The sequence below is a fragment of the Acartia tonsa genome, chromosome 7, assembly GCF_053477335.1.
Source record: "Acartia tonsa isolate MP-2025a chromosome 7, ASM5347733v1, whole genome shotgun sequence".
In the NCBI taxonomy this organism is placed as follows: Eukaryota; Metazoa; Arthropoda; class Copepoda; order Calanoida; family Acartiidae; genus Acartia; species Acartia tonsa.
This window is the reverse complement of record NC_137266.1, coordinates 37,266,672-37,293,551: the sequence shown is the minus strand read 5'-3', so window position 1 is coordinate 37,293,551 and position 26,880 is coordinate 37,266,672. Positions and strand designations below refer to the sequence as shown.

Genomic DNA, 26,880 nt, shown 5'->3' with positions numbered 1-26,880 from the left:
ATTACTGAATTAATTTGTAAAATTTATTTTTTTTTCGTGAAAATTTGGGACAATGCTTTTAATTGCCCCCCAAATATTATTTTACATTTATTTTGCTTGTTGTCTATACCTTACTCCTTATAGCAATCATTCTTTATATATTTGTCCATAATACTGGAATCCCAGATCCAAAAATCTTTAACTTCTAAGGGGAGCCGTGTATCTTTTTTTGGTATCGCATCAATCATCTAACAAACTCATTTAAAAACCAAGGATTTCCCACCATTGAAAGAATAAATTTTGGATTAATTTTTGTTTATATCAACTTGGAAATTATTTGTATATAAAAGCAACGAATAAAAAGTCAAGGATTCTATTTGAATAAACTTATTTTTTCTTGTTGGTATTTCATCCATCTTTTCTATCTGTTTAGCAAGGATGCTTTCCTGCTCAAAACAAATTAAGGAGTGTAAATCATTTATATGTGTTGTTATGTGGGGTTATAATACACTCATTCCTGTAAAATTTATTAAAATATGGCATTCTCATGGTGAGCGAGGCCATTGGACTATACATTAAAATTAGATTCCCAAAGTTTTATAAGCATTGTTTTTGTTGATCTTTATAGAATAAATATATCCTTAATTGTCCTATCCCTTAAAATTCCTCTTTCAATATCCTTAGGAAGGTTTCCTAAAATATAAAATATCACTTACAATCATGAGTTTTAAATGAGAGCAAGAATCTCTGTTTTACACTAAAAATTAGCAGGGCTCCTCTAGACAAACCCAAAAGGAAAGTTGATGGAGATGAAGTGATAACAACTCCTCCAAAACCTGTGTTCTGTATTTATGATTCTGATGAGGAAGAGATTCCCAAAATTCCAAGGAAGTCCATCTTTCATTCTTTCTACCAAGCTACTAAGTAGAAAGCTTATATGAGTATTAAAAATAAGTATTAAATTGAAGTTCTTAAGGATTTGACAAAAAGAAAAGGATTAATACCATTATCTTTATTTTCTTTCTTCTAGGACAATTTCATTAAACCAATCAGAACACGTGGTTTCAAAAAATTTTCATAGAGTCCTTGTCAAAGTCATGTTGAAGAAAATTTAAAAACTATAATTTTTCAAAAAAGATATATAAAAGGATGTTTATTGAACTGTAGAAGATTTGATGACCCTTTTCACAATCTGCAGAATGATATGTCCATAGACAAATTAGCTGACATGCATGGCACACCATTATCACCTGGTTGGGCCTACAACATCACTAATTATCAACCAACCAATAAAGATTCAATTTCAAGAGAATCTTACATTGCAAAAAGTAACTCAAATATCTTTAATGGATCATCATCAATCATGGCTCGGACATCAAGTGTATCCTTAGAGTCTCTAACAAATCCATCCTTAAATTTATCACTCTCAAATTCTTCATCAAACACCTCATCTGCGTCTTCACCAAGTAGTTTAGAATCTGCATCTACAGGAGTGTTGTGTATTAATGATTTTGTAGATAGGATTTTTAGAATATTATTGATATTTTTCTAGAATAGATAAACAAGTGATAATTGATTCTATATAAAACAGATAATTATTGATTTTATATTGGTTCCAGTTCAATAATAATGCAAAACTTTTGATACCCCAGTGCTTTCATTAAAGCATAATGATTCTTAAGTAACAAGTGTTAAATTAACTTAAAGATTTTCTGTAAATTTTTATATCAAGTTAGTTCAACTCTTTCTATTATTATATAATAATATATAATTTATTTTTTGTTCACATGCACATAAATCTAAATTAATAATGTATAATAGCACACAAAACTGGTAGATTGTGATTGCTCAAATCATTCATCTGAAAACTGTAAAGATTGTAAACATCATTCCTTGGTTTCAAAATCCAGAGGTTTACACTATGTGTGCCAAAGCAGATATCCACATTTAAATTGGAGGTGTGATTGATCAATAATTGTATTTCAAATTTGGTTTTATCACATAAAATAATATTATGCTTTAGTATAACAAAGATATTTTTGTTTTTAAACTTTAATCAATACCTCTTTTGCAAAACTCTAAATTCACTCTGAAAAATAACCATGTATCTCCTAGAGTGAGTTTAGAGCCAAGTGTTTGTGTAGAAGAGGAGATGGGAGCTGGAGAGAGTAAGTTAGGCACTGCCTTCACACCGGGCAATCTGGGCAACCTGGACCTCACCAAGGAGATCTGGGAACAGCTGGAGCTGGATGCTATTAACAGTATACAGGTACAAACTTTTTTTAACTTGTTCCTTGGAATTTCAAATAACCTGAGTGAGATTGCAGAATGAAAGCCCTTGTTCTGATTTGATTAACATATAACAAGGACTGTGAGTACCACCATGTTTAGTTTCATGAAAACTCAAAAAAAAAGATAGGATAGGAAGTCTACCTGTTTGTTGAATGGTAAGATCTGGATTTGTTAATTTCCTCATTACAGAAAGGATTCATATAGGACTTTTTTTAGTCTTTTTATTTTTAGGATGTATTCTCTCTGTTACCATCCCCAGAGATAAGAAAACTGAAAGAAGAACATGCTGCTAATATAAGAACTCTTTGTCAAAAGGTAAAATTTAGAAAATTTCTTCATAATAAATGAAAAAGGTCAGTTAGTTGGTATAAGAATAATTTCTTATCAATTAGTTATTAGTTGATTTGATGACGTCATAAAATTTAGAAATTATCCATCTCTTTATAGGGGGTTTCTTTCACACTTCTCCTGTCACCTCCCTCATTTTTAAGACGTCACATGACTGATTTTTGAGACACTTTGTTCCGCATTTCCATAAAACCTAACATAACATATAATTATACAAGTTGAATGTATTTGTTGATCTTTCTGTCTGTATCATTATTTATATATTTTTATTCTTTTAAATTTTATCTTTTTTTATCAAGTCAACATTTTTGACAACCTTACCAAAGGTTAAAAGTTAAAAAAAAATAAATTACCTAATGACATTTTTACAAAGTTATAGCTTATTTAAAACTTAAAATATCACCATTTAGTATTTATGAACAATGTGTTCTGTTAATAATGCTTTGATACTAATTGCATAGTTATGATTGATTTTAGTTAGTTGAACAGTTGGTGCTATCTGTTGAGGCAAGCTGTAGAACACAGGCGGATCAAAAATCTGTACTAAACAGGTAAAACTTATTTTAAAGGTATACCCGGTTTATCATGAAAATCGTTATGAGATAAAAAAAAACCAGGGGAAAACTAAGGTCCATTTCCCCCGCCCCTCTCTCTGCAGGAAAATTTTCTAAACCCAAGAAAAAATTCTGTGATTGTTCATGGATCTTATCACTCAACATGAGAAATGAAGTCCTCAACCACTGCATACATCGGATAAAGTACTTACTGGACCAAACTTAACCTTGTATGGCCATATTATAGCAATTTTTTTATATATATCATGCATAATATTCATTACTACAAAGTACATATTGCCTTTTTATGTGTTTAATAAGAAACATTAGTCATAATTAAATGGTAAAATTTAAATACCTCACCACCTTTCCCCTTTTTTATTATGCAAAATCACCCCCCCCCCTCATTCCTTACCTCCACTTGAGGAAAAAAATCATCTTTTGTTTTTTAATAAACAGTATAAAACTTATGCTCAATAAAGCATCATGTCTTTTTATTTATAACCAACTGAAGATTGTTTTTTAACATGAAACACTGTGTATTGGACTTATCAAATAAAAATAACATGTTTAATTAAACTGTGTTGATCACTCTATGATATGATTTAAAGAAGTAAGATATTTATGTTTGACGTTAAAGACTGTCCAATTTAGCTAATCTTTTCAGTGAAGCTTTAACAATGTCTTTTAATGGTTTTTAGAAATTTTCCCTACCTCTCCCGCTCCTTTCTTGAGGCTTGGGTTGAAGCTACAAGTATACCATATAATAACATCAAAATTTTTGTTTACAGTTGTCGAATCCTGACTCGGTTGTTGCCATTTCTGTATGAAGATCCAGAATGGAGGCTGTTCTTCTGGGCTCAAGATTCTGCTGATCATAGGAGAGGTAAGAATAGCCCATACACTTCTACAAAATTCAATTATTAAGTGTATGATTGACAACCCCTTACAATCTACTTACGCAAGCCCATTGTTCTATCCCTCTTTTGTTAGCAGGACAGGGAAATATAGAAATTGTATCACTTAAAATTTTGTAATCGAAGATACAATACAATTTTACAGTATTGTAGGATTTTACAAGCTTGAAAGACTAGCCTAACAACATTACATATATGTGACTTAATTTTTTTTTTGTCAAAAACAGATGGGGGTTGGATTCCACTTATGGAGAAAAGTACTTGGTCCTAAGTTCAAAATAACAAATAAATCGGATGGAATATTAAAAAAAATGTCCATTAACCAAATATTTGTTAAATTTTTACACAATAATATCTTGAAAAATATTTGGAGAGAAAAGTGGAATCAATGACAAAATAATAATCAACTTAGTAGCTCACGTTTCATATAATTAATTACATATTATTGCTGCGCTACTTTTTGAGATAATTGTACTTGTTTTAGATGAAGATTCTGACCCTGTACTGGCGCAAACATTGATTATGGCTGTTACTGACCTACTATTTTGTCCAGATTTCACTGTGTCCTCAGAAAATAAGGTTTGTTCACAAAAAAGAAATGCTGCTGCTACTGTGGTAATACGACAACCAGACGGACGGGCAGTTTACAGAATTGCTACGCTGTGACTTATCATAACAAGCCCTCTGCACTAATCCCATTATATCACCATTTATCTCATGACCGACGGTGACCCCGCTATCCAGCGGTCAAACTGGCCTGCCTAAATGTGGGGAGGGGCACAAACACGCAGCTATCACGCGCCCCTCACGCAATTATACAACCGGGAGGCGCTGCCTCCCCTTTTACCACAGCTGCCCCCACAGCCTGTCTACCGCCGGGAGCTAAGCCCTTGCGTCCCACACCCCCTTCAAACCTAACCATTGTTATAATCTGTTGTATATATATAGTAAACATTCATTGTAAATATTATTCAGTTAAATATATAATTTCTGTATGACTAAATCCTGCTAGTTTGTTTTGGTAGAATAATTCAAGGCTAAGGCTCGTTGGACTCGAACTCGCAACCCTGTGAGCTGAAACGTTCGGCTTACCACATCTTGGTGTCAGCGTGTTTCAATCGAGCCTTACAGAAATTAGCCTATTCTACCTCTGATTGGACCCTTTGGCAAGTAAGGGGACAATCAGCCGCCAACTGAGAAGCCAACTGACCCGTGAGACGGCCTTTTTAGGTCGAATTTCCATCATTTTGAACGCAATATGTGGGCCTTTGGCCTACGGCAAGCAGATTTAGCCTGCTAAAAGCGCCAGTTAAGACGCTTTTTCCGTACCGTGTAGGAGTAGCGCTAGGTGCGCAGCCACGGTAATCGGATAATTTAGCTCAAACGGCTACAGAACTGAGTCTAAATTGGCAAGTGTAGCTGGGACAAGCCCAGGACACCCAGGCCAAACCTACGAGACGGACAGCTAGGTGCTGGTCTCCCTGAGAAGGCAATGTGTGGCTGCAAAGCTTCAGCACACAAGTAAGGCCTACCACTGCGACGGATAGCAGAATTTGAGCCACAGGCACGGCAGGACGGGACATTCCCTGCCGCTGCCTTCCAGGATTCGAACCCGAGGCGCTGTAGGACGGGCCATTCCCTGCCGCCATCTTTCAGGATTCGAACCAGCGGCGCTGCAGGACGGGACATTCCCTGCCGCCGTCACCCCTCTGAACCTTGCAGGACGGACATTCCCTGCTGCCAGTGCTTCCAGAATCACACCTAGAGCTCCTAGTGATAACAACACATAAGTGTGTATAAATGTCAACCAAGTGATAAAAAGAAATATAAAATTGTTGACCCAGTGATAATTGATAAGCTCTAGTGATTCGAAGCTACAGTCTAAGCCACCATGGTAAGCGATACCACCATAGCTGCGGTTCGGCCACCACCGAAGTTTCTGCCAACCCCAGCCGAACGGGAGGCCCCCTTGTCTCAAGGGCAGGACCTCCACTTCCCCTGCCATATCAGGGTGAGGTTTCCCACTCCTGACCCTGCCCAGCACGTACAGGTTGATGCCATGGTCGATTCTGGCAACCGTGTACCAGGGTCTGCTGTAATTTCTGAACACCTCATGCATGCAATGGGCGTGCAACGCATGTTGATTCCAGACAACACCCAAATCCTGACTGCTAACGAGGAAGGCCAGCCCCTCCAGGTAATAGGAAAATTGAAAGAATTATATATGGCAGTCTCACACACCCTTATACTCCATCTGTACCACGTGACTGTGGTACGGAATCTCTCACACCCTCTGAACCTAGGAGGGTATTTTCTCAAGGAGTTCGGAACTAGGCTCTGTTTCGACATGCAACCCCCCTGCTTGTGGGTGCGTGGGGAGTTCATCCCACTCCGTGGCGTCCCCATCGACCGGGAGACAGCCGAGAGAGAGTTGAGTTACGAGGGGCCTCTGCCAGGCCCGCTGCCAGAGCAGCCGCGTGTGGTCGAGAAAGGCACGCACTGGGTGGACACTGCACTCAACGCCCATAGAGGGACCAACCTGCTAGCCATGGGGTTGCCCCCAGTGCCCAAGGTGCCGCTGGAGAACCTGCCACTGACGTTTCCTGAGATTGCCAGCCCTCCAGAACCAATCTTCTCCGCCGACACCTTCATCAACGGCCAGCCGTGTCCACCTGGCCCCCTCTACCTGGGACCCCCAGTCATTCAGCCAGCCGAGTCCGAGTCCAGACCCGTCAAGTCGCGGTCTGATGCACCCGGAGCCACACTCAACTCCCAGGAATCAGCCTCTCCCGGCGTCGTGCCCGTCAAGTTGTGGCCGGCCGCCTCCGGAGCCACGCATGGCTTCGCTGCCTCAGCCTCTCCTAGCGCCGAGCCCGTCAAGTCGCGGCCGGACGCCCACGGAGCCCAGGCTGGTCCCAGCGCCCCGGCCTCTCCCAGCGCCGAGCCCGTCAAATCGTGGCCGGACGCCCTCGGAGCCACACCTGGCTCCGACACGCTAGCCCCTCCCGAGGCCGAGCCCGTCAAGTCGCGGCCGGTGGGTCCCGGAGCTGAAGCTGACCCCGCGCCAGCCACGTATAGGCTAAGCGCTGTCACTCCCACTGATGGCCAACCACCCCAACTCCGCACGGCCAAGCGGGTGGTCTTGCCTGGCCGCGGCGTCATGGCTGTCCCTGTTGAATTAGTGGGGCACCGTACTAAGGATGCCATCCAACTAGCTGCCCCAGAACAAAGGTTTGGGGAGGATCTTGTCATCCCAGAAGGCCTGTATGCCCACAGACCTGGCTCCGCCAGCGTGTTTCGAGTGCTGGTGGTAAATGAAGGGGAGACGCCCCTCCTGCTGGACGCCGGCCTCCCCGTGGCTGGAGAGCTGGTCAAGCCTGACATTTTAGAGGTTTCTGATAAGCCTCCCCCTCGTATCCACTCGTTCCAAGAGCCTGTTGAGCCCCCAGATATGCAGGAGCTGTGGGAGGCCCTTGAGATGGAGGAGAACAAGTTCCTGCGCAAGGACCCCCTGCTCAAGAAGGAGGTCTGGACCATGTTATCAGAGTACAGAGTCTTCTCCAACTCTACCCCCGGCTGCACTGACGTAGTAGAGCTGCAGCTGCGCCTCAAGCCAGGGACCCAGCCGATCCGCCAGAGATTTAGGGATCTGAACCCGCGGCAGGAGGCTGAGCTGGAGAAGCAACTGGACACCTGGCTACAAGAGGGAGTCATAGAGCCTTCAGACTCCGCCTGGAGTAGCCCCCTGGTGCCCATCAAGAAGAAGGACGGGAGCACCCGCTGGGCCGTCGACTACAGAGCCCTCAACAAGTGCCTGGAACTGGATAGCTACCCCTTGCCCAGGATCCAGCAGTTGGTAGAACGAGCGGGAGGACACCGCGTCTATAGTGCCTTAGACGCGGTGGCCGCGTACTACACCATCCGTGTGTCCGAGGACAGCCGGCCCTGCACCGCCTTCACCACCCCCAGGGGCTTGTACCAATGGAAAAGGATGCCCTTTGGCCTTGCTACAGCACCGTCTGTCTACTCCAGATTTATTGCAGGGGTTCTAAACCCATTAGGTACGGCCAACCTCCAATCATATCTTGACGACGTCCTGACCTTTCACCAGGATACCTGGGCCCACCTGGCTAGGCTCCGGGAAGTCTTGGAAGCCCACCGCAGGGGAGGAATCCGCCTCAAGCCAGCCAAGACCAAGCTGTTTCGAGCCAAGGTGGATTATCTGGGCCACACCCTCAGCCGTGAGGGGATAGCCATGCAAGAGGATTATATTGACCGTATCCTGGACTGGCCGGCCCCCAGCACCCCCAAGGATTTGCTGGCGCTCCTGGGGTTCTTTGGATACTACCGCCTGTTCATCCCAGAGTATGCCAACCTCACCTACGAGATGAATCGGCAGAAAACGGCCAAGACCCTGGCCTGGACGCCTGAGATGGAAGCCCAGCTGCTACAGCTCAAGGACAAGTTCCGCCAAGCCCCCATCCGAGCGCCGCCTAGGTTTGACTTGCCAGCGGTGTTCCAGCTCACCACCGACTTCAGCAGCCGCGCCATCTCTGCCATCCTGAGCCAATGCCAGGACGGCAAGGAGAGGCTGATTGCCGCCGTGGGGCGCAAGACAACCGACCCCGAGACTCGCTACCCGTCCTGGAAGGGAGAGATGGCCGCCATTATGTATGGAATTCGGAAATTTCACGGCATCTTGTCCTACCGCAGCTTCCAGATCAACACTGATTCCTCAGCCTTGCTACAGATGAAGTCGCTGAACACATCCACAGGGATGGTGGCCCGCTGGCAGGAGGAGCTAGCGGCCCTAGATTTCACTGTCTGCCACCGTCCTGGCACCCAGAACACCAACGCCGACGCCCTCAGCCGCCGGGAGGACGACAACATGCCGACAGCTACCGCTGAAGAATTAGCAGAGCAAGCTGAGTACATCCACACCCTCTGCCAGCTAGGGGAGTCCGCAGCTGGCCGGCCCCCTGCCGCACGACTGGACCCGGCTAGAGTGTTAGAAGCCCAGACACAGGACCCTCTCCTGCTCCGCGTCCGCCAGTGGGTGGCCGATGGCAAAGCCCCAACTAAGGCTGAGCTGCGCGGCAAGGAACGAGACGAGCAGCAGTACGCCAGCCGCTTCGCAGCCCTGGGACTTGACGAGCATGGCTGCCTCACCACCACTGACCAGACCCTGACAGGAGAAAGAACAAGATACCTGCTGCCTTCGGCCCTCCAGCAGGACGCGTTCTTTTTAGCCCATGGGACCCCCATGGCCGGGCACTTTGGAATGGACGCTACTGTTGCCCGCGTCGCCATGCATTTCTGGTGGCCCAACCTGTCCCGTGACGTCCGCCTGATGGTTCAGACTTGTCCTGAGTGTGTCCAGAAGGTTACCAAGGAAAGGTTGAAGCTAGGAATACATGTGCCCTCCCGCCAGGGGTATCCACAGCAAGTCCTGTTTATTGACCTGGTGGGGCCGCTGCCAGAGACCCCAGCTGGAAACCGCTATATCCTCACCTGTCAAGATGGGTTCAGCCGGTTTGTCAGCCTCTACGCCATCCCCAACAAGCGCACCCTCACGGTGGCTGAAGCCCTGCTGCACCGCCACCTGGCCACGTTCGGATGCCCCCTGAAGATCCACTCCGACAACGGGATGGAGTTTACCGGCCAGGTATTCAAGGAGCTGGCCTCCAAGCTTGAGATTGGCCTGACACATCCACCGCCCTACAACCCGCAGTCCAACCGAGTGGAGAGGTTCCATCGGACGCTCAACACAGGCATGCGTCTGTTCCTAGACAGAGACGACAACAACTGGGAGCCACACTTGCCTGCCATTGCCTTCGCCTACAACACCAAGGCCTGCAGATCCACGGGCGTGACCCCGTTCCTGGCCTACTTTGGGAGAGAGGCCAAACTTCCGGTGGACATGGTGCTCCGGCTGCCAGACACAGAGTATGCCTCGGTTCCAGCCAACGTCCAAGCTCTCCTGCAATGCTACCATGCAGTGTATGACGCCATCCAGCAGCGAGAGGAGGGAACCATCCGGAGGAGCGCGGCCGCCTACGAAGGCACGGCCAAGTACGAGGTTGGAGACTTGGTCTGGTACCTGGCCCCCCGCCTGGTGCCAGGGGAGGCAGCCAAGATTACCAAGAGATGGACTGGCCCCTGGAAGATAGTGCGGCAAGCTACAGACGTCCATTATGTCATCAAACCTGCCTCTCCAACAGCCAGGATCTCGGAAGTCACCGCGCATGTAGGCCGACTGCGCAAATACACTGGAGATGTAACTGCCCATCAGATTCCAACAGACATTCAAGGCGACCTGGACGGCGACGAGGATGCCACCGAGCTGCCGGTCGGAGCTTAGTGACCCAGGACAGTTCCCAGTGTACCAGCCAGCCGCAGCCGCCCCACAGCCTAGCGGCCAGGATCGTGACCCGGTAGAAGAGAACCTGCAGCATCAACCCAACGAACCACCGCCGCCGCCGCCAGCTCCAGAGCCACCCAGAGATGCCATCTGGAACCCTGATACTGACATGGAGAACCTGCCGGCCAGCAGCGAGCCTGCAGGAGGAGAGGCGGCCACTGCGATGGAAGAGGCGGCCCCAGAGGACGAAGCTGAAGCAATGTGCCCCCTGTTGATGACAGCCATCCCCATCCGAGTAGGAGCTAGGAGGCCCAGTAACCTGGACCAAGCAGGCGCCCCCATGGAGTTTTATGCGCCTTCCTCCATCGTTATTCCCCCCTTGGGAGCCTCCAGAGTTAGCCTAGGCCTCCGTGTCCAGTTACCCGCCGAGACAGAGTTAGTTCTGCAGACGAGGCAAAATTTCCAACGACGGGGCTTGGCCGTCGCTAACCCACGGCTGGAAGCCAACCGGGAGTTGACAATGCTGATATCCAACCACAGCCAGACAGAGCAGAGAGTGTCCCGCGGAGCCTGTATCGCCAGAGCTGTCCTCCACCGAGCTGTGCCCCAGGAAGAGCCTGTCCTGCGCAGACATAGGTTGTCGTATCCCCAGGTTCAAGGCCTGGTGGCTCGAGAGCCCCGCAACCCTTGAAGGGGAGGTTGTGGTAATACGACAACCAGACGGACGGGCAGTTTACAGAATTGCTACGCTGTGACTTATCATAACAAGCCCTCTGCACTAATCCCATTATATCACCATTTATCTCATGACCGACGGTGACCCCGCTATCCAGCGGTCAAACTGGCCTGCCTAAATGTGGGGAGGGGCACAAACACGCAGCTATCACGCGCCCCTCACGCAATTATACAACCGGGCGGCGCTGCCTCCCCTTTTACCACAGCTGCCCCCACAGCCTGTCTACCGCCGGGAGCTAAGCCCTTGCGTCCCACACCCCCTTCAAACCTAACCATTGTTATAATCTGTTGTATATATATAGTAAACATTCATTGTAAATATTATTCAGTTAAATATATAATTTCTGTATGACTAAATCCTGCTAGTTTGTTTTGGTAGAATAATTCAAGGCTAAGGCTCGTTGGACTCGAACTCGCAACCCTGTGAGCTGAAACGTTCGGCTTACCACACTACTACTACTTCTAGCGGATACGCCCTTAGCCGCCTCTAGTGGCACTGGGAGTGGGGGAGAAATGGTTTATGAATATTCTTGGGGAGGTTAACTCCACCCTCCCGAGAGAATTTTTTTTTTACATATTATGTCTAAAATTAAATTGAAAGGGGAGGGTTCGACTCCTTTTCCCCTTCATTTAAGTTCCCCTATTACGTAAAACACAAATAATTATATTAGATAATTGATTTGTTATAACAATTTGTCTTTTCAGGGACGCGACGAGGTGGATGATTTGGAAAACCTTGAGAGTTGTGAACTAATTTGGGAGAAGGGGGTGGGCTTTGTCATGACCCCCACACAAGTGCCCCAACACCATCAAAATAGGTAACGCCATTAGAATGTGGATTATAATAGTCCTTAAAGTTTTATAGAAACGTTCTCTTATTTGTTGGCCTTAAAACTCCCGGTGTCTAATCTTTTACAACAATAATTTCATAATACAGAAAGGGTAGTTTTGTTTTTATTAACTTGGGGTGTACATTAAATAATCACCTATTGTCTTTTCCTTTAAAATCTACTAGCGGCTACGCCCCTAGATGCCTCTAGTGGCACTTGAAATGTTTTTTTTTCTTCTATGCTGTGTTCAAGTCTCTAAGTAAAAAAATTTCGATTTTATTGTGATTTCTCTTGGGAGGGTGGTGGTACCCTCCCCCAAAATAGGTTTAAACCTTCCTGGTTAACGAGATCCTTCAGTACAAATATACACACAAACACACAGACAAACAGACATCCTGTTACTATAATATAAGGATAGAGTACGGTGTTTAAGGTTACATTGGCTATGGTAGATTAAAGATTAAAACAGGACACCTGCCATACCCATAAAAATATCTCTACTCCCCCTGCCTTGAAAATGGAACCTTAAGCTTTTCTGCAAAAGTCTTGTCCTTTATAGAAATTTTTTGAATATCATTCAGACAAAAACTCATTCAATTTATGATTTTTTTTAGATGTGAGTTGTTGAGACTTTTATTGACGTGTTTCAGTCAAACTATTTATCTACCCCCTCAGGTTATTTTTTACCCTTCTAACATTTTTTTCGACTTTACACCTTTAAAAAATGGCCATTTCTTACATAATATAGTCATATTCTAATGACTTTATGACTACATACTTTTGTTAACATAACATAACACAACCAGACAATTTTTTGACAATTACTCTATAATTATACAACGTCCGTAGTGTCAAAATTGTTACATATGTGTATTATCTTAAAATTGAGTGCTGTTTTTAATTAGAATTTAAAAAGAGAAGATTTTTTTGGAATTACTGATCTAATTCAAAAAAGAAGGTAATAAAAATAAGATATTAAGGTTTATTTTTTGATCAATTATCCCCTATTTTTATTCCTTTTATTAGCGGATCTAAATAAAAATTTGCTTAGTTTGATTCATATTTATTCAGTAATTTTGTTTTGTCAAAAGTCACGAAAGAAGGGGGCATTGTACTGTAAATTACACTGAAACCCAAAGTCTTATTATCATGTTATATTTTTCGTTGGCTCTAATACTTTTGGTACTTTCATTCAACTAAAATTAGCTTGTTCCAAACTTGTACATAGTGTCCCAACTTTTTAACCAATTATTTTGATCTAAAGAAAAGGGTAATTGTTTTAATCAATATTGTGGATGTACATTAATTTATAGTCTAATAGCTGAAGATCCCTGTTAAAACAGTCATTTTTTAGGGTGAAGCACATTTGGCTGGTGATAGATGGGTCAAACTGTTTACCAGTCCAATAAATAGGTACAACATTTTGATTTAAAAAAAGATAAATAGAGAGAGAAACAACCTTAAAAAAAGAGATTGGGAAGGGGAGAAAGATAGAAAAGTAGAGATAGAGAGAGGGGAAGATAATGACAAAAGAAAGAGAGAAAAAAAATGAAAAGGAAAACAAATAATTTACTTTTTAGGCATGCCTTACCATTGTTTACAAGTCTTCTAAATACTGTTATCAGCTATGAACCAAGTGGTGGACTACTACCCTATAATCATTTGATTTGGGCAGATAGCAAAGAAAAACTTACAGAGCTGTGTTTACAGGTATAGATAGATAGAAAGACCGACAGACAGAAAGATGCATAAATAATTAGATACAGGCAGACCGCTACCCTATAATCATTTAATGCTTTGAAATCTAGTTTTTAAAGATGTAAGAACAGTTTCTGTGCTACAAATAATGTATAAGCTAGGTGGTGAAATATCCCAAAATTGGAATATTGTACCACTTAGCTTCCTAGATAGATAGATAGGTACATATTTACATATATGAATAGATATTTAGATAGATACAAACCGACAAACATGCTTCAATTTAAAATGTCTAAGAATCCACTTATGAATATCGACCCTACCTTTCCAATTGTTATATACAAAATTGGTAGTGGGACAAAGTGTCTCAAAATCAGCCATGTGACGTCATAAAAATTTCCATTTTCATATTTAGGTATTGATTGTAACGCTGGACCAGAACCCTCCTGTACACCTGGAGCAGGATCATTCTGCCAGGACCAAATCATCTCCTGTCATTTCTGAGAACCTTTTCATCAATTATCTTTCCAGAATTCACAGGTTTTCAAATTAATTTATCCAATTATATAAAGTAGTATTTTTTTTTGTCTGCAGCTTAAGATTTCGATAACTACTTAAGCTCCGGTGATGGTTTTAGGTCATCTTATTTTCAGATTTAACAAAAGATCTTGCTGACATTTGGCCTAATTTAGATCTCCTAAAAAGTAATGCTTCCACTAGGATTTAAAGGAAAATGTTTTTTCTTACTTTAGGTAGGTCAACCCTCTGACGAAATAGCCAATGGAGAATTGATAGCCCTTAAAAAAATGGGAATAGTAGCTTTCCAATATTGCGTAAAGTTGAGAGAATGATTCCATTCAAATGCGCTTATTAGGTCAAACTGTTTTTAAATATGCCTTTAATTATACTATGTGTTTGGTCAACATTAAGAACAGTTAGATTCAATAAGCGCATTTGACTGGAAGCATTCTCACAATTTTATGCAATATTAATTTTTAAAGATGAAAATTAACCCCCCACCTAATAGTTAAGAGGGTTTGTTTACTAAAGATAATGGAGCAACAGTGAAAGTAAGTTAGTATTGTTGTAATAATATGCAGTTGTGATTATTTCATTATACATTTGTGATTATCAACCATTTATTCCTAAAGCATTGTATTTGCACTGGACATGAGCATTCTTGTTTCAGAGATGAGGATTTTGAGCTGATATTAACAGGGATAACTCGCCTGCTAATGAACCCGCTACACCATACATACCTACCGCACTCCCAAAGAAAGGTAACTCCCAGACAAAGATCCTGCAATCAAACGGTTTTGTTTGTAGGATTGTTTTGGATATCTATAATACAAACGATGTCTGTCAGTCTGTCTGTCTGTCTGTCCGTCTGTTCCTTAAGATCTCGGTAACCACTGAAACGATCGGATTATACTCTTCAGGGAATATACCTACCTACTGGTCCTGTGGTGGATTTAGGCTGTTTTCTTGGGTGGTGGGACACCCCGAACCCCCCCAAAATAACCCCCCCCAATAATTTTTTTATTTTTTTTAATTAGTTATCTAGGTACCTATTTTCCTCCCCATTTTTGTTTATGGGGAAGTTCACATAAAACTACTGGCAGCAGCACCAGTAATACTTAATTTTTTAAAATTTTTAATTCTTATTTTTTTTAATAACCTATTGAGGCAAAGCCCCTAGAGGCTAGGGGCGAAGCCACTAGTATTTAATACCAGACTAAGGTTTTGCAATGAAAGGGTTGTGTACGTATACCGAATTCATCCAGATAAAGCTACAAAAATGAGACCTTTCCGTATATCAGTACTCCAGGCTCTTCCATTAGAGGTTTTTTAGTTGAGTTAGTGCTATTAAAGTAATGTGGTATACCTGTCCTGGAGGGGTCATCTAAGATCAGGTATATCAAAGTAAGACCTCGTTATTTCTTAAAGGGACCTCTCTCTTGAAAGCTTATATAGGTTATATAAACCAAAGATATTGGTTCTACTGACCATATCTTAATATCTGTCCAAAGTTTAAAGCCAATATGACAATTCAATCATATTTCAGGTGTATTTTCATCAAGAATTACTGATTCTGTTCTGGAAGCTTTGTGAACACAATAAGAGGTTTCTTTTCTTTGTGCTGAAGGTAATTATCTATCTATTTTCATGTCTATTTAGATATTTATGTATTCAGAATATCTATCTCTCTGTTTGTCGTATTGTGTATCTATCAAACTAAATAGCTAACATTTTGTCTATTAAACTTTTTCAAATATATCTAAATACGTGTACATATATTTAATTATCTATCAACCTACCACGAAGCTAATTAATTTTCTATCTTTATCTTTTATCTAACTAACTGTCAATCGCTCTTTTAATCTGAACTATGTATTATATATTTAATCTTTAAACTAATCTATTTATCTATCTTATTACACATTATATGTATAACTTTCAAAACTTTATAAATATATATCTTTATTCATATCTATATAGAGTTCTGATGTACTAGACCTATTAGTTCCTATCCTACACAACCTAACAGATGCAAGGGCTGATCAATCTAGAATAGGTCTCATGCATATAGGTATTTTTTTAATGGCAAGAAGTAGCATAAAAATAACAAGCTAACAATATTTTACATAAAACGCCTAGCTGAACATTTTGTAAGAATATTAGAAAAAACTTATGGCATGTTCAGCGAATTATATTTTGATAATAAAATGCATTCAAAAAAAATAGATTTATCAAACCAAAGACTTATGTTTTAATTAAGTCCAAAACTATCAAATTTTTAGCTTAAGCTTCCCTAAAATGTAATACTCAATTAGTTCAGATTTTACAAGAACCAATAAAATTAACAATTTTATACTCTTAAATTTAGTTGAAACAAATATTTTGCAGGTGTATTTATTTTACTGTTGCTGTCTGGCGAGCGGAATTTTGGTGTGAGATTAAATAAACCCTTCACATTGACCGTCCCCTTGGATATTCCTGTTTTTAGTGGCTCTCATGCAGATCTACTTATCATTGTTTTTCACAAGGTTAGTAGGCTATGTCTATTCAAAATAGAAAAGTAAAAGAATAGAGGGGGCACAAGCTATATGTAACTCCACTTAACCAACGGGGTACTTTTAATTGGGTCTTTGAATATCATATAAACTAAATATAAACACAGCCAAGTCACTACAAAAGAGCAGAAAGCTAACAGACGATAAAGGTCTCCAACAATTGGGCCAGGTAGTTGTCTTGGTTTTACATCTTTACTTATACATTTATTGTCCATAAATCCAATCTTTCCATCTATCAATCTATTCATCTACTAATCAATCAATCATTCTATAATCTATTTATTAATGTATCTATCAATCTATCTATCTATCTATCTATCTATTTAGATAATAACAAACGGTCACCACAGACTGCAGCCCCTATTTGAATGCCTGCTGACAATCCTTTGTAATGTGTCTCCTTATATTAAATCTATGTCTATGGTGGCTAGCTGTAAGCTCATACATCTCATAGAGGTAAATATTTTAGAAGCAAAATTGGTTTTTTTTGTCAAAAGCTACTCTACTCTTGTTTGTGAGTTTTTCTCTTTTACCCTAAAACTGTATAGCAGGCTATTAGTTTATTTTAGATAGAGTTTTCAATAAAATTTTGAGAGAAATTGTCTATTTTCAAAGCTAAACTGATTTTTAGATTTTTTAAATAGATACCTTAAAAATTGTATTTCAACATGGGATATTTTAAGAAATCATAATTATTTTATTTAGGCTTTTTCAACTCCTTGGTTTCTACTGGCTAATTCTACCAATCATAATCTTATCTACTTTCTACTAGAAGTTTTAAATAATATAATTCAGTATCAGGTATGTAATAATATTTTCAACTCCTTGGTTTCTATTGGCTAATTCAACCAATCATAATCTTATCTTCTTCCTACTAGAAGTTTTAAACAATATAATTCAGTATCAGGTATATATAAATATTTTCAACTTCTAATTTGGTTTCTACTGGCTAATTCTACTAATCATAATCTTATCTACTTTCTACTAGAAGTTTTAAATAATATTATTCAGTACCAGGTATATATTAATATTTTCAACTTCTTGGTTTCTACTGGCTAATTCACCAATCATAATCTTATCTACTTTTTTCTAGAAGCTTCGTGAATTATTAATCCATCCATCAATACATCAACTATCAATCTTTTAAAATATCTAATCATCCACATATCAATATACCTATTCAACTAATTATCGTTCTCTCTGAATCCATTGGTTAATATTTTATCAATCAACTAGCGGCTTCGCCCCTAGCCTCTAGGGACTTTGCCCCAAGAGATAGTAAAAAAAGTGTAAGGTGAAATTTGTAAAAAAAAATATTCCACAAAGAAAATCTTCTACAAAGGACCAAGGATATTTCTTACAAAAAAAAAAAAAAAAATGGGGGGGATTTTTTTGTTTTTGGGGGGGTTGGGGGTGTCCCACCCCCCAAGAAAATAGCTAAAAACTTCCACAGGACCAATAGGTATATACCCTGAAGAGTAGAATCCAATTGGTTCAGTGGTTACCGAGATCTTAAGGGACAGACAGACGGACAGACATCAAGCTACTTTGTACTATAGATTAGTCAATTTAATAAATTTATTTGTTAACTTCATCAATCAATTTATCTATTTTAGTTTGATGGCAACAGTAACCTAATCTACACAATAATAAGAAAGAGAGCTGTTTTCCATAATCTGGCAAATCTGGCTACAGACGGTGGCGCTATTGCCAGGTATTGCCACTAAAGCTCTTCTAACATTACAAATGATTAATGATAGGCCAATACACAGACTAAATTACCATTGGCGGGCCAGTATATATTTTAATTAATAAATGGTAGGCCAGTATGGCGTCATTGTTTGACGAAAACAGTAAAAGTGTCGAACTATGACGCCAGAAAAAATTAACAATTAACCAATAAGAAGCCAGTATTCACTGTGGTAAAATATATAGCGGCCTCTCATTGGTTAATTGCAGTTAATTTTTTCTGACGTCATAGTTCGACACTTTTACTGTTTTCTTGTTTGACTATAAAAAGCTTGATTGCCAATTTATTTGGCAGTACAGAAACTCTATAGACCGTGTCTGTTAGTTAGGCATTCTTGCATTCAGTGTGTCTCTGAAAATTCAAGTATCTTTACCCTATTCCGTGTGTGTTTGGGGGGGGGGGGGGATTGAAGATCCTTATTCTTGGGGGGTGGCGATTTTATGTGATACCAAAAGTTTTATTAACAAACACGCTATCTCATTGATTGACTTAAAAACTAATGGTTTAATTTATCAGAGTTCAAACCTATTGATCAATAATTTTATTCTACCGAGGGAGTAATTTTGTTTACAGTAATTTTAAAAAAAATTATCGTAAATTGTCTTATCCCTTAAGATATTTAAATATGACCAAACAAGATTGCTAACTTTAGTATAGAAATTAAATTCTAATATGTTTTTTTTAGAGCTGTAGCCAAAAAGAAAAAGAAGCCCAAAATGAAAAGATCAGACTCCCAAACGGATGAACCAATGGAGGGTTCGAATCCTGCACTTCCAGCTGAACCTGGAACTTTGAAGGTAGCTGCTTTATTAAAACCTAAAATCTTTTTCTAATAGTCTGTTTTATAAAGTAGCACTGTTTTTGTTTAAAACGTAAAATTTCTATAGTTACTGTTTTAGTTCTCCTTTTTAGGCAAGCTTTACATACGTCCTGGGAGGTTTATAGGCCATTTTATTTTATTATATTTTGGACTAAGTCTATGTATTTTCTTTTCAAATGATTTTTGAATGTATGATAAAAAATACATTTGTTTTGTGTCCCATTTATTGATTTATACATTACTATTACATTCGCATATAAACTTTAGGGGAGGGCGGGGAGTGTCAGAAAATAGCCTAAAACCATGAGAAAACATTGACCAAGCTTCCATGAAAAGATCACAACCCTTACAAACATATTTCCGAGAGATTTAAATCTTACTACTCTATGTTATACGATAAATCATGCCCAGCAATAAATTTAAATTTATTTCAGACGAGCCTAATAAAGTTCCCTGGGATTGGGAGCCTAACTGAAGCTAAGAGCGCACATCCAAGCCAAAAACAATTAGAAAATTTAACTAAGGTATATTATATTTGTTATTCGTTGGCTCAAAACGTTGATACTTTTATTGTAATTAGATGAAACAAAACTAGTAGTATAGAAACTAATCAACCAATAATTGTGACCCACAAAAATGGTTTCTATAAATGACAATTTTCTCTATTTCAGTGTACTGTTCATTTTTAGTTCTAAATAAGCATTAGCTGTATGTTGCTACGCTACCTATTGGCTCAATATTATTAATTTTAGTCTTTAGAAGCTCTGGGACTAGATCCTTTGGCCTCCCATCTTGCTCCCGGTGTTGAGCTGGAGACTGCCGGAGGCCTCCAGGAACCTTCTGGAGCATCCAGCAACCTGGAAGAGAAAACAGGCAAATTGCCAATTTTTATGCTTTAAATGTTCCTTTGGGTGATTTTATGTAAAACCTCAAAGTCTTAGATATATTCTTATGTAAAAGTAACAGGATTTCTGTGTGTCTGTACCAAAGGATTTTGCTAAAAGTTGAACCAATGTGGTTCTATGTTGCAGTTTAACTTCTCATAGGTCCTGGGAAGGTTTATAGCTATGTTAGGGGAGGGTAGAACCAACCTCTCAAGATAAATCACCAAAAAGGCGCCGGAACTATAGTTTCCCTTCCTACAAGAGCCCCGAAACATTTTCTTTTTTAAACTACAAATGAAAGTGGGGGGGGGGGGGTACTTCTCACCCACCTCATGGGCCATTAGAGTACCTTAGGATAGTAGGTGATAGTCTTACATTTTACTAAAAATTTTGACAATTTTGAAAGCAGGGAGAATTGAGATGCAAGGACTGGGAGAAAAATGTACCGGGGGTGCTACTCAGATACAACCAGGTAAATAGATAGATAGTTGAATATTTTCATACCTAGATAGATAGATACAACCAGGTAGATAGATATATAGTTGGATATTTTCATACCTAGATAGATAGATACAACCAGGTAGATAGATAGATAGTTGGATATTTTCATACCTAGATAGAGAGATACAACCAGGTAGATAGATAGATAGTTGGAAAGGGGCGCCGTAGCTCAGTGGTAACACACTGAGCTACGGTGGTGAGAGTTCGAGTTCAATTCTCCGTGTGTTGACTCGAATTTCTCATTCGCAATAATAATCACGCAACTTCCCCTGGTTGTGTTAGAAGGGGATTATTGAGTAAGTTTGGATACTCAATAGTCACGTACATGATATCAGTACTACCCTTATCCCAAGCTCCTCTGCGGAGAGCTTCATTCATTACGGTGACTTAATTTGGGACACCTGCCATACTCGGCGAGGGTGAGGTAATAATGAGTAGCTCTCATGAGACAGCGTGTCAAGTCGTAATGTGCTTGAATGTGAAGCTTGATAGCCCTAGTGGCTATACAAAAGTGTCTCAGCCTACTCCATGACTACTTAGGCCCAAACCCTAAGAAACTATGGCTAATCAATCAATCAATCAATAGATAGTTGGATATGGTAATAGATTAATGGTTATATAGATAGATAGTTGGATATGTAAATAGATTCATAGCTAGAAAGATAGAGAGTTTGATACGGTAATAGATAGTTATATAGATAGATAGTTGGATATGTAAATAGATTCATACCCAGATAGATAGTAAATAGGTAGATAGATAGATCAATAGATAGATAGAAAGATTGGCAGACAGATAGATTGCTAGATTAACAGATATATAGATTGACAGATAGATAGATTGAAAGACAAATAGATTGATAGATAGAAAGATTGACAAATAGATAAATTGACAGATACATAGATTGACTGATATAAAGATTGACATAAAGATTGTAGGTTAATGAATGGTTGGTTTGGTAGATCATATATAGATAGAGAAGATTGTTCTATTGATACATTGAAACAAAAATATCTTGAGCAGTAAGCCACATTTCTTAGACAATATGCAACTACTGTCGCCAATATAAATGGTGTTATCAGCCGGAAACTTAAAATTAGACTGTCGTAACTATTTTAGATTACAAAGCTAGCCTTTTAGCTGCTGAGCTTTCAAAGCTTAAAATTAGTTTAATTCTTTTATTTAGATTCCCAGCAAAATACCGGCCATTTGCTAGACCACAATCTTGAGGTACAATATTCTAGTTGCCCAGCTAATATATTTTCATATTGTTATAATTTCCATACTTTATTAAACGATTTAATTCACAAATAAATCAAAATAGGTACAGTCATTTTAGAGCGCCTTTGCCTCATATGTTTTATTCTCTATTTTGTATTACTAGGGCGCTTAAAGGGGTTTTAACCCCCCCCCCCCCCTTAAATTTGTATAATTCATGCTGCCAAAGTCCCAAAAACACACAAAAAAATATCAGTATCAATGCAAACTTATTCAGTCGATTATGAGTTTTAATTAAACAAGTATCTTTTCAAAGACGACATCTATTAATGCAAAAGAGAAAAGTATATTGCCATTAAGAAAATATCTTATTTTGCAATAAAAAAAACTCAAGTAAACACTAAAACAAATTTCAAAAAAATAAATATATTTAGGATCTAGAAAAAGCGGTTACAAATTGTGAAGCACAACCAAAAGGTATTTTTAAAAGCGAACCTACTCTAAAAGGTGTACTTTTGGTCGGTTGGTCTACTTGGAAAAATAGTTTTTTTACTTAATAAGAAAAGCATTATAAAATAAACAAATTAATTTCATAATGTAAAGTTTTCATTTAAGGAAAACAGAAAAATTAATATATCTTCTTAATTTTACCCACTATGTCATTTATATATATCTTAATTAATAAAAAAATTACCAAACAAACAAATTATAATAATTTAAATATGTTTTCAGCCTCAACGTCCAAACGAATGTTATCAAGACAAACATCTAAAGAATCCACAAAAGCCAGGTAATCATGTAAAGTAGTAAGGTTTTTGTCATTAGCATAAGATTCAACCGATAGGGTTGTCCACTTTAGAGAAGGTTCAAATAGGTTGTGGGATGGTTCAAGGATTTACTACTAGAGGATATTTTAGTTTTTTTTAGTAAGATAAAATGCTTTGTTTATGTCATAAAATATTTTTGCTCTTAATTTACTTGGATGACCCTGCCAGGTTTGTTGGCATCCTGTGCCCGTCAAGATGGAGATATTCAAAATTTTAAACTCTCAGTTATGTGTCATACAAATATTTTAAAAGTCACTCAGTTATAGCCCTCTGTCTTTCACACACAGAAAATGAGATAGAAAAAAACCGGATGGGGGGGGGGGGAGGCGTTTAAGCCCCCCCCCCCTCTACCTAACGACTGTTAAGAGTTATTGCTGCGCTACTGATATACTTATAATTGATCTTGTTATAGAAGTAGTAGTGTAGCAGATGAAAACTGGACACCAAGCACAGAATGGATTAATTCATGGAAAAATAAGCTACCATTGCATACTGTTATGCGTCTTTTACAGGTATTTCAGCAAATGTACCTGTCCTTTACTATCTAAAACCTGTGTATTTCTAATTACATTTCTAGTTTTGCCAACCTATCCATTTATTATCATTTAAAGTTGGATACAAAATGATCTTTTGAAGCTTTTGCTATCTATTTATCTTTCTATCTATCTATCTATCTATCTATCTATCTATCTATCTATCTATCTATCTATCTATATGTCCATCTATCTATCTATCTATCTATCTATCTATCTATCTATCTATCAATCTACCTATCTATCTATCTATCTATATATCTATCTATCTAACTATCTATCTATCTATCTGTCTATCTATCTATCTATCTATCTATCTATCTAACTATCTAACTATCTATCTATCTATCTATCAATCTACCTATCTATCTATCTATCTATCTATCTATCTATCTATCTATCTATCTATCTAACTATCTATCTATCTATCTGTCTATCTATCTATCTATCTATCTATCTATCTAACTATCTAACTATCTATCTATCTATCTATCTATCTATTTATTTATCTATCTATCTATTAAGGTGTTAGTACCACAAGTAGAGAAGATGTGTATAGACAAAGGCTTAACAGATGAATTATTTATCTATCTGTCAATGTATCCATCAATTTATCTATCTATCTATCTATTTACCTATCTATCTAGGTGCTAGTCCCCCAAGTAGAGAAGATGTGCATAGACAAAGGCTTAACAGATGAATCTGAAATCATTACTTTCCTACAGCATGGCACTTTGGTAAGTTCAATTTATAATTGGTTGGCCTAATTTAGATCTTGATTTGGTGGTCCATGCTAGCAGTGTCCAAACTTTTCAACCAATTATTTAAGCTACAGAAGGGGTAATTTTATTTGTCACACGGCACCTTTTTTTCGGACACTTTGTAGAGCTTCATTTAAGGGTCATGTTTGAAAAGTTAACTGATTTATAAAATCTAAAAATATGCATTTCTTTAAATATATGCCTATTCAATATTCTAACTAAATTGATAATATTTATATTTTTTTATTTCATAAACTTTTTTCATTTAAATACTCCCTTTTTATAACTTTTAAAATGTAACTAAATGTTTTAGGTTGGTTTGTTACCTGTCCCTCACCCCATCCTGATAAGAAGATACCAATCCAACCCTGGTACTGCTATGTGGTTCAGGTATACATCTATCTATTTATCCATCTATCTATCTATCTATCTATCTATCTATCTATCTATCTATCTATCTATCTGTCCCGCACCCAATCCTGATAAGAAGATACCAATCCAATCCTGGTACAGCTATGTGGTTCAGGTATCTATCTATCTATCCATATATCCATCTATCTATCTACCTATCTGTCCCTCACCCCAACCCCATTCTAACCAAAAGATGGCAATCCAACCCTGGTACAGCAATGTGGTTCAGGCATCTATCTAACTATCTATATGGCTATCTATAAATCTATCTATCTACCCCTCACCCCATCCTGATAAGAAGATGCCAATCCAACCCTGGTACAGCTATGTGGTTCAGGTAGCTATATATCTATTTATATAACTATCTATCAATCAATTTATCTATCTGTCTATCTCTTTTTATCTCATAACTTCCTTATAAGAAGAAACTAATTTAACCCTGGGATAGACATCTATGCCTATCCATATATCTGTTTTTTCCTATGTTTATGTGATTTTTTATGCATCTATCTCTTTATTGATCTACCATTTTGATTTTTAATATTTCAAGAAATCTTTAACATATATCTATCTTCCTATATATAATGACTACTTATTTATCTAAGAATTTATATGTGGGGAGTGATATACCTAGGAACTATAGCCCCTCTGTGCATCTATCTATCTATAGACCCCCTTGTGTATTTATCTATCTATCTATAGACCAACCTGTGTATCTATCTATATATATACCAACCTGTGTATCTATCTATCTATAGACCAACCTGTGTATCTATCTATCTATAGACCCCCTTGTGTATTTATCTATCTATCTATAGACCAACCTGTGTATCTATCTATATATAGACCAACCTGTGTATCTATCTATATATAGACCAACCTGTGTATCTATCTATCTATAGACCAACCTGTGTATCTATCTATCTATAGACCAACCTGTGTATCTATCTATCTATTTCAGAACCTATATGTGGGGAGTGATATACCTGCGGACTATAGACCCCCCTGTCTGGCACTCTACGAATATCAAATTATTTCAAGTCCAAAAAGTTTAAATATTGTGAATGATTGTCAGTAAGGGAGGAGACTTTGAATTATACTAGTACCCAAAGTTTAATTACTAGTATATCTTATTCGTTGGCTAAATAGTTTTGAGTTCTTTTATTGAATCTCTATTGGTTGTTTTTATGCTAGCAGTGTCCACACTTTTAAGCCAATAATTTTAATCTACAGAGGGAAAGGATATTTTGTGATGTTGTATTAAAGTAATTGGTAATGTAAATTTGTTAAAATGAACAATAAATTGATGTACATATCCATTGATCAAACAAAATTTTTGTCAAAAAAAGTGAGACACAGCTAGATTTAAAAAAATACTGCAACTTTTTAAGGCAACAAATGAGAAAACTCTCATCATAAAACATTGGGTATTAGTGTAATCTCTCCTCCCTTAATGGTTTTAATTTTGTTTAAAGAAATTTTAGTTGCAAATGATAAAAAATATTGATACAGTTATTCTTATACATTATACATATCAATCATAACCAAGAATAAAAATTATAAATGTTTACATATTTGTAAAATTGCTATAATGTTATGAATTCTAAATATACCATTTAAATGTTTTTTTTATTTATATTTTTTTCTTTAAAGAAAGGCATAACTTATTTATAACTGGTTTATGTCATTTTGTTAGTCCGTTAATAAGTCAATTTTTACTCTAATAAATCATAAGCACAATAGATAAGTAGATAATTATATAAGTACAACCTAGAATGCATAGCAACTGTATTATCTTTACCAAGAAACCCATACACCAATTTTTAGCATATCTTAACAGTTTACAACTTCTTACATGATAATCAAATCTTCAAATTAAAAGTAATTTAGAGACATACGTCCATACGTCCGTCCGTACATTTCTTATTGATTATTTCGGCATATTAGAATTGTCTTATCGTTTTTAAACTTGATATTATGATTCCTGTAATGTAGTTGTTAGGTACGCTTTAGAAACTCTATAATCGTTACCATTTAAAACATGTTGATTTTGAACCTTTCCGATTGTTTGAATTGTTAAGCTATGTTTTTTGAAAGTTATCACCCTTGTTTTCCTATTATTTTCCTAAAAAAAGTCTATTTAAATGTAAATGATTTTGGCCACGGCAGCAGTAGTTATAATATGCTAAACAAGGATGACAACATTCATAAGTGGCAAAGCATGGAATTCTAAACAAAATTAAACGAATAGACAGTGTGCAGCTTAGCAAATCCAGGGATAGGTCAATGGACTGTAAATTAATTTACCTAAGATTATGATAAACAAAATTAACCCTTTGTTCATTTAATTTAATGGTTGAAAAGTTTGAACACTGTTATTTTAAAGGTT

The 26,880-nt window shown here is 38.6% G+C and overlaps 1 protein-coding gene across 1 annotated transcript; it reads left to right on the top strand.

Annotated features, from left to right (window-relative positions):
* Positions 1–1,806: 1,806 nt before the first annotated feature.
* LOC145323688 (protein HID1) lies at positions 1,807–26,118 on the top strand. The gene is made up of 29 exons (XM_080166137.1): positions 1,807–1,937; positions 2,095–2,248; positions 2,503–2,586; positions 3,097–3,170; positions 3,965–4,059; positions 4,575–4,669; positions 11,892–12,004; positions 12,631–12,691; positions 13,371–13,429; positions 13,597–13,726; positions 14,130–14,254; positions 14,904–14,994; positions 15,780–15,860; positions 16,214–16,304; positions 16,622–16,761; positions 17,116–17,244; positions 17,494–17,589; positions 18,405–18,502; positions 19,224–19,335; positions 19,793–19,882; positions 20,111–20,231; positions 20,649–20,714; positions 21,928–21,971; positions 22,394–22,436; positions 22,692–22,749; positions 23,199–23,298; positions 23,967–24,056; positions 24,394–24,470; positions 25,453–26,118. The coding sequence occupies exons 2-29, from the start codon at positions 2,132–2,134 to the stop codon at positions 25,544–25,546; spliced, it is 2,574 nt and encodes an 857-aa protein (XP_080022263.1). The 5' UTR covers positions 1,807–1,937; positions 2,095–2,131; the 3' UTR covers positions 25,547–26,118.
* Positions 26,119–26,880: the final 762 nt, after the last annotated feature.

Excerpts from the sequence above, each read along its gene's own strand:
- LOC145323688 (XM_080166137.1), top strand. The coding sequence starts at position 2,132 with ATGGGAGCTGGAGAGAGTAAGTTAGGCACTGCCTTCACACCGGGCAAT. Across the intron at positions 4,670-11,891 it reads CTGTGTCCTCAGAAAATAAG|GGACGCGACGAGGTGGATGA; the intron begins GTTTGTTCACAA and ends TTGTCTTTTCAG. Across the intron at positions 24,057-24,393 it reads TCCTACAGCATGGCACTTTG|GTTGGTTTGTTACCTGTCCC; the intron begins GTAAGTTCAATT and ends TAAATGTTTTAG.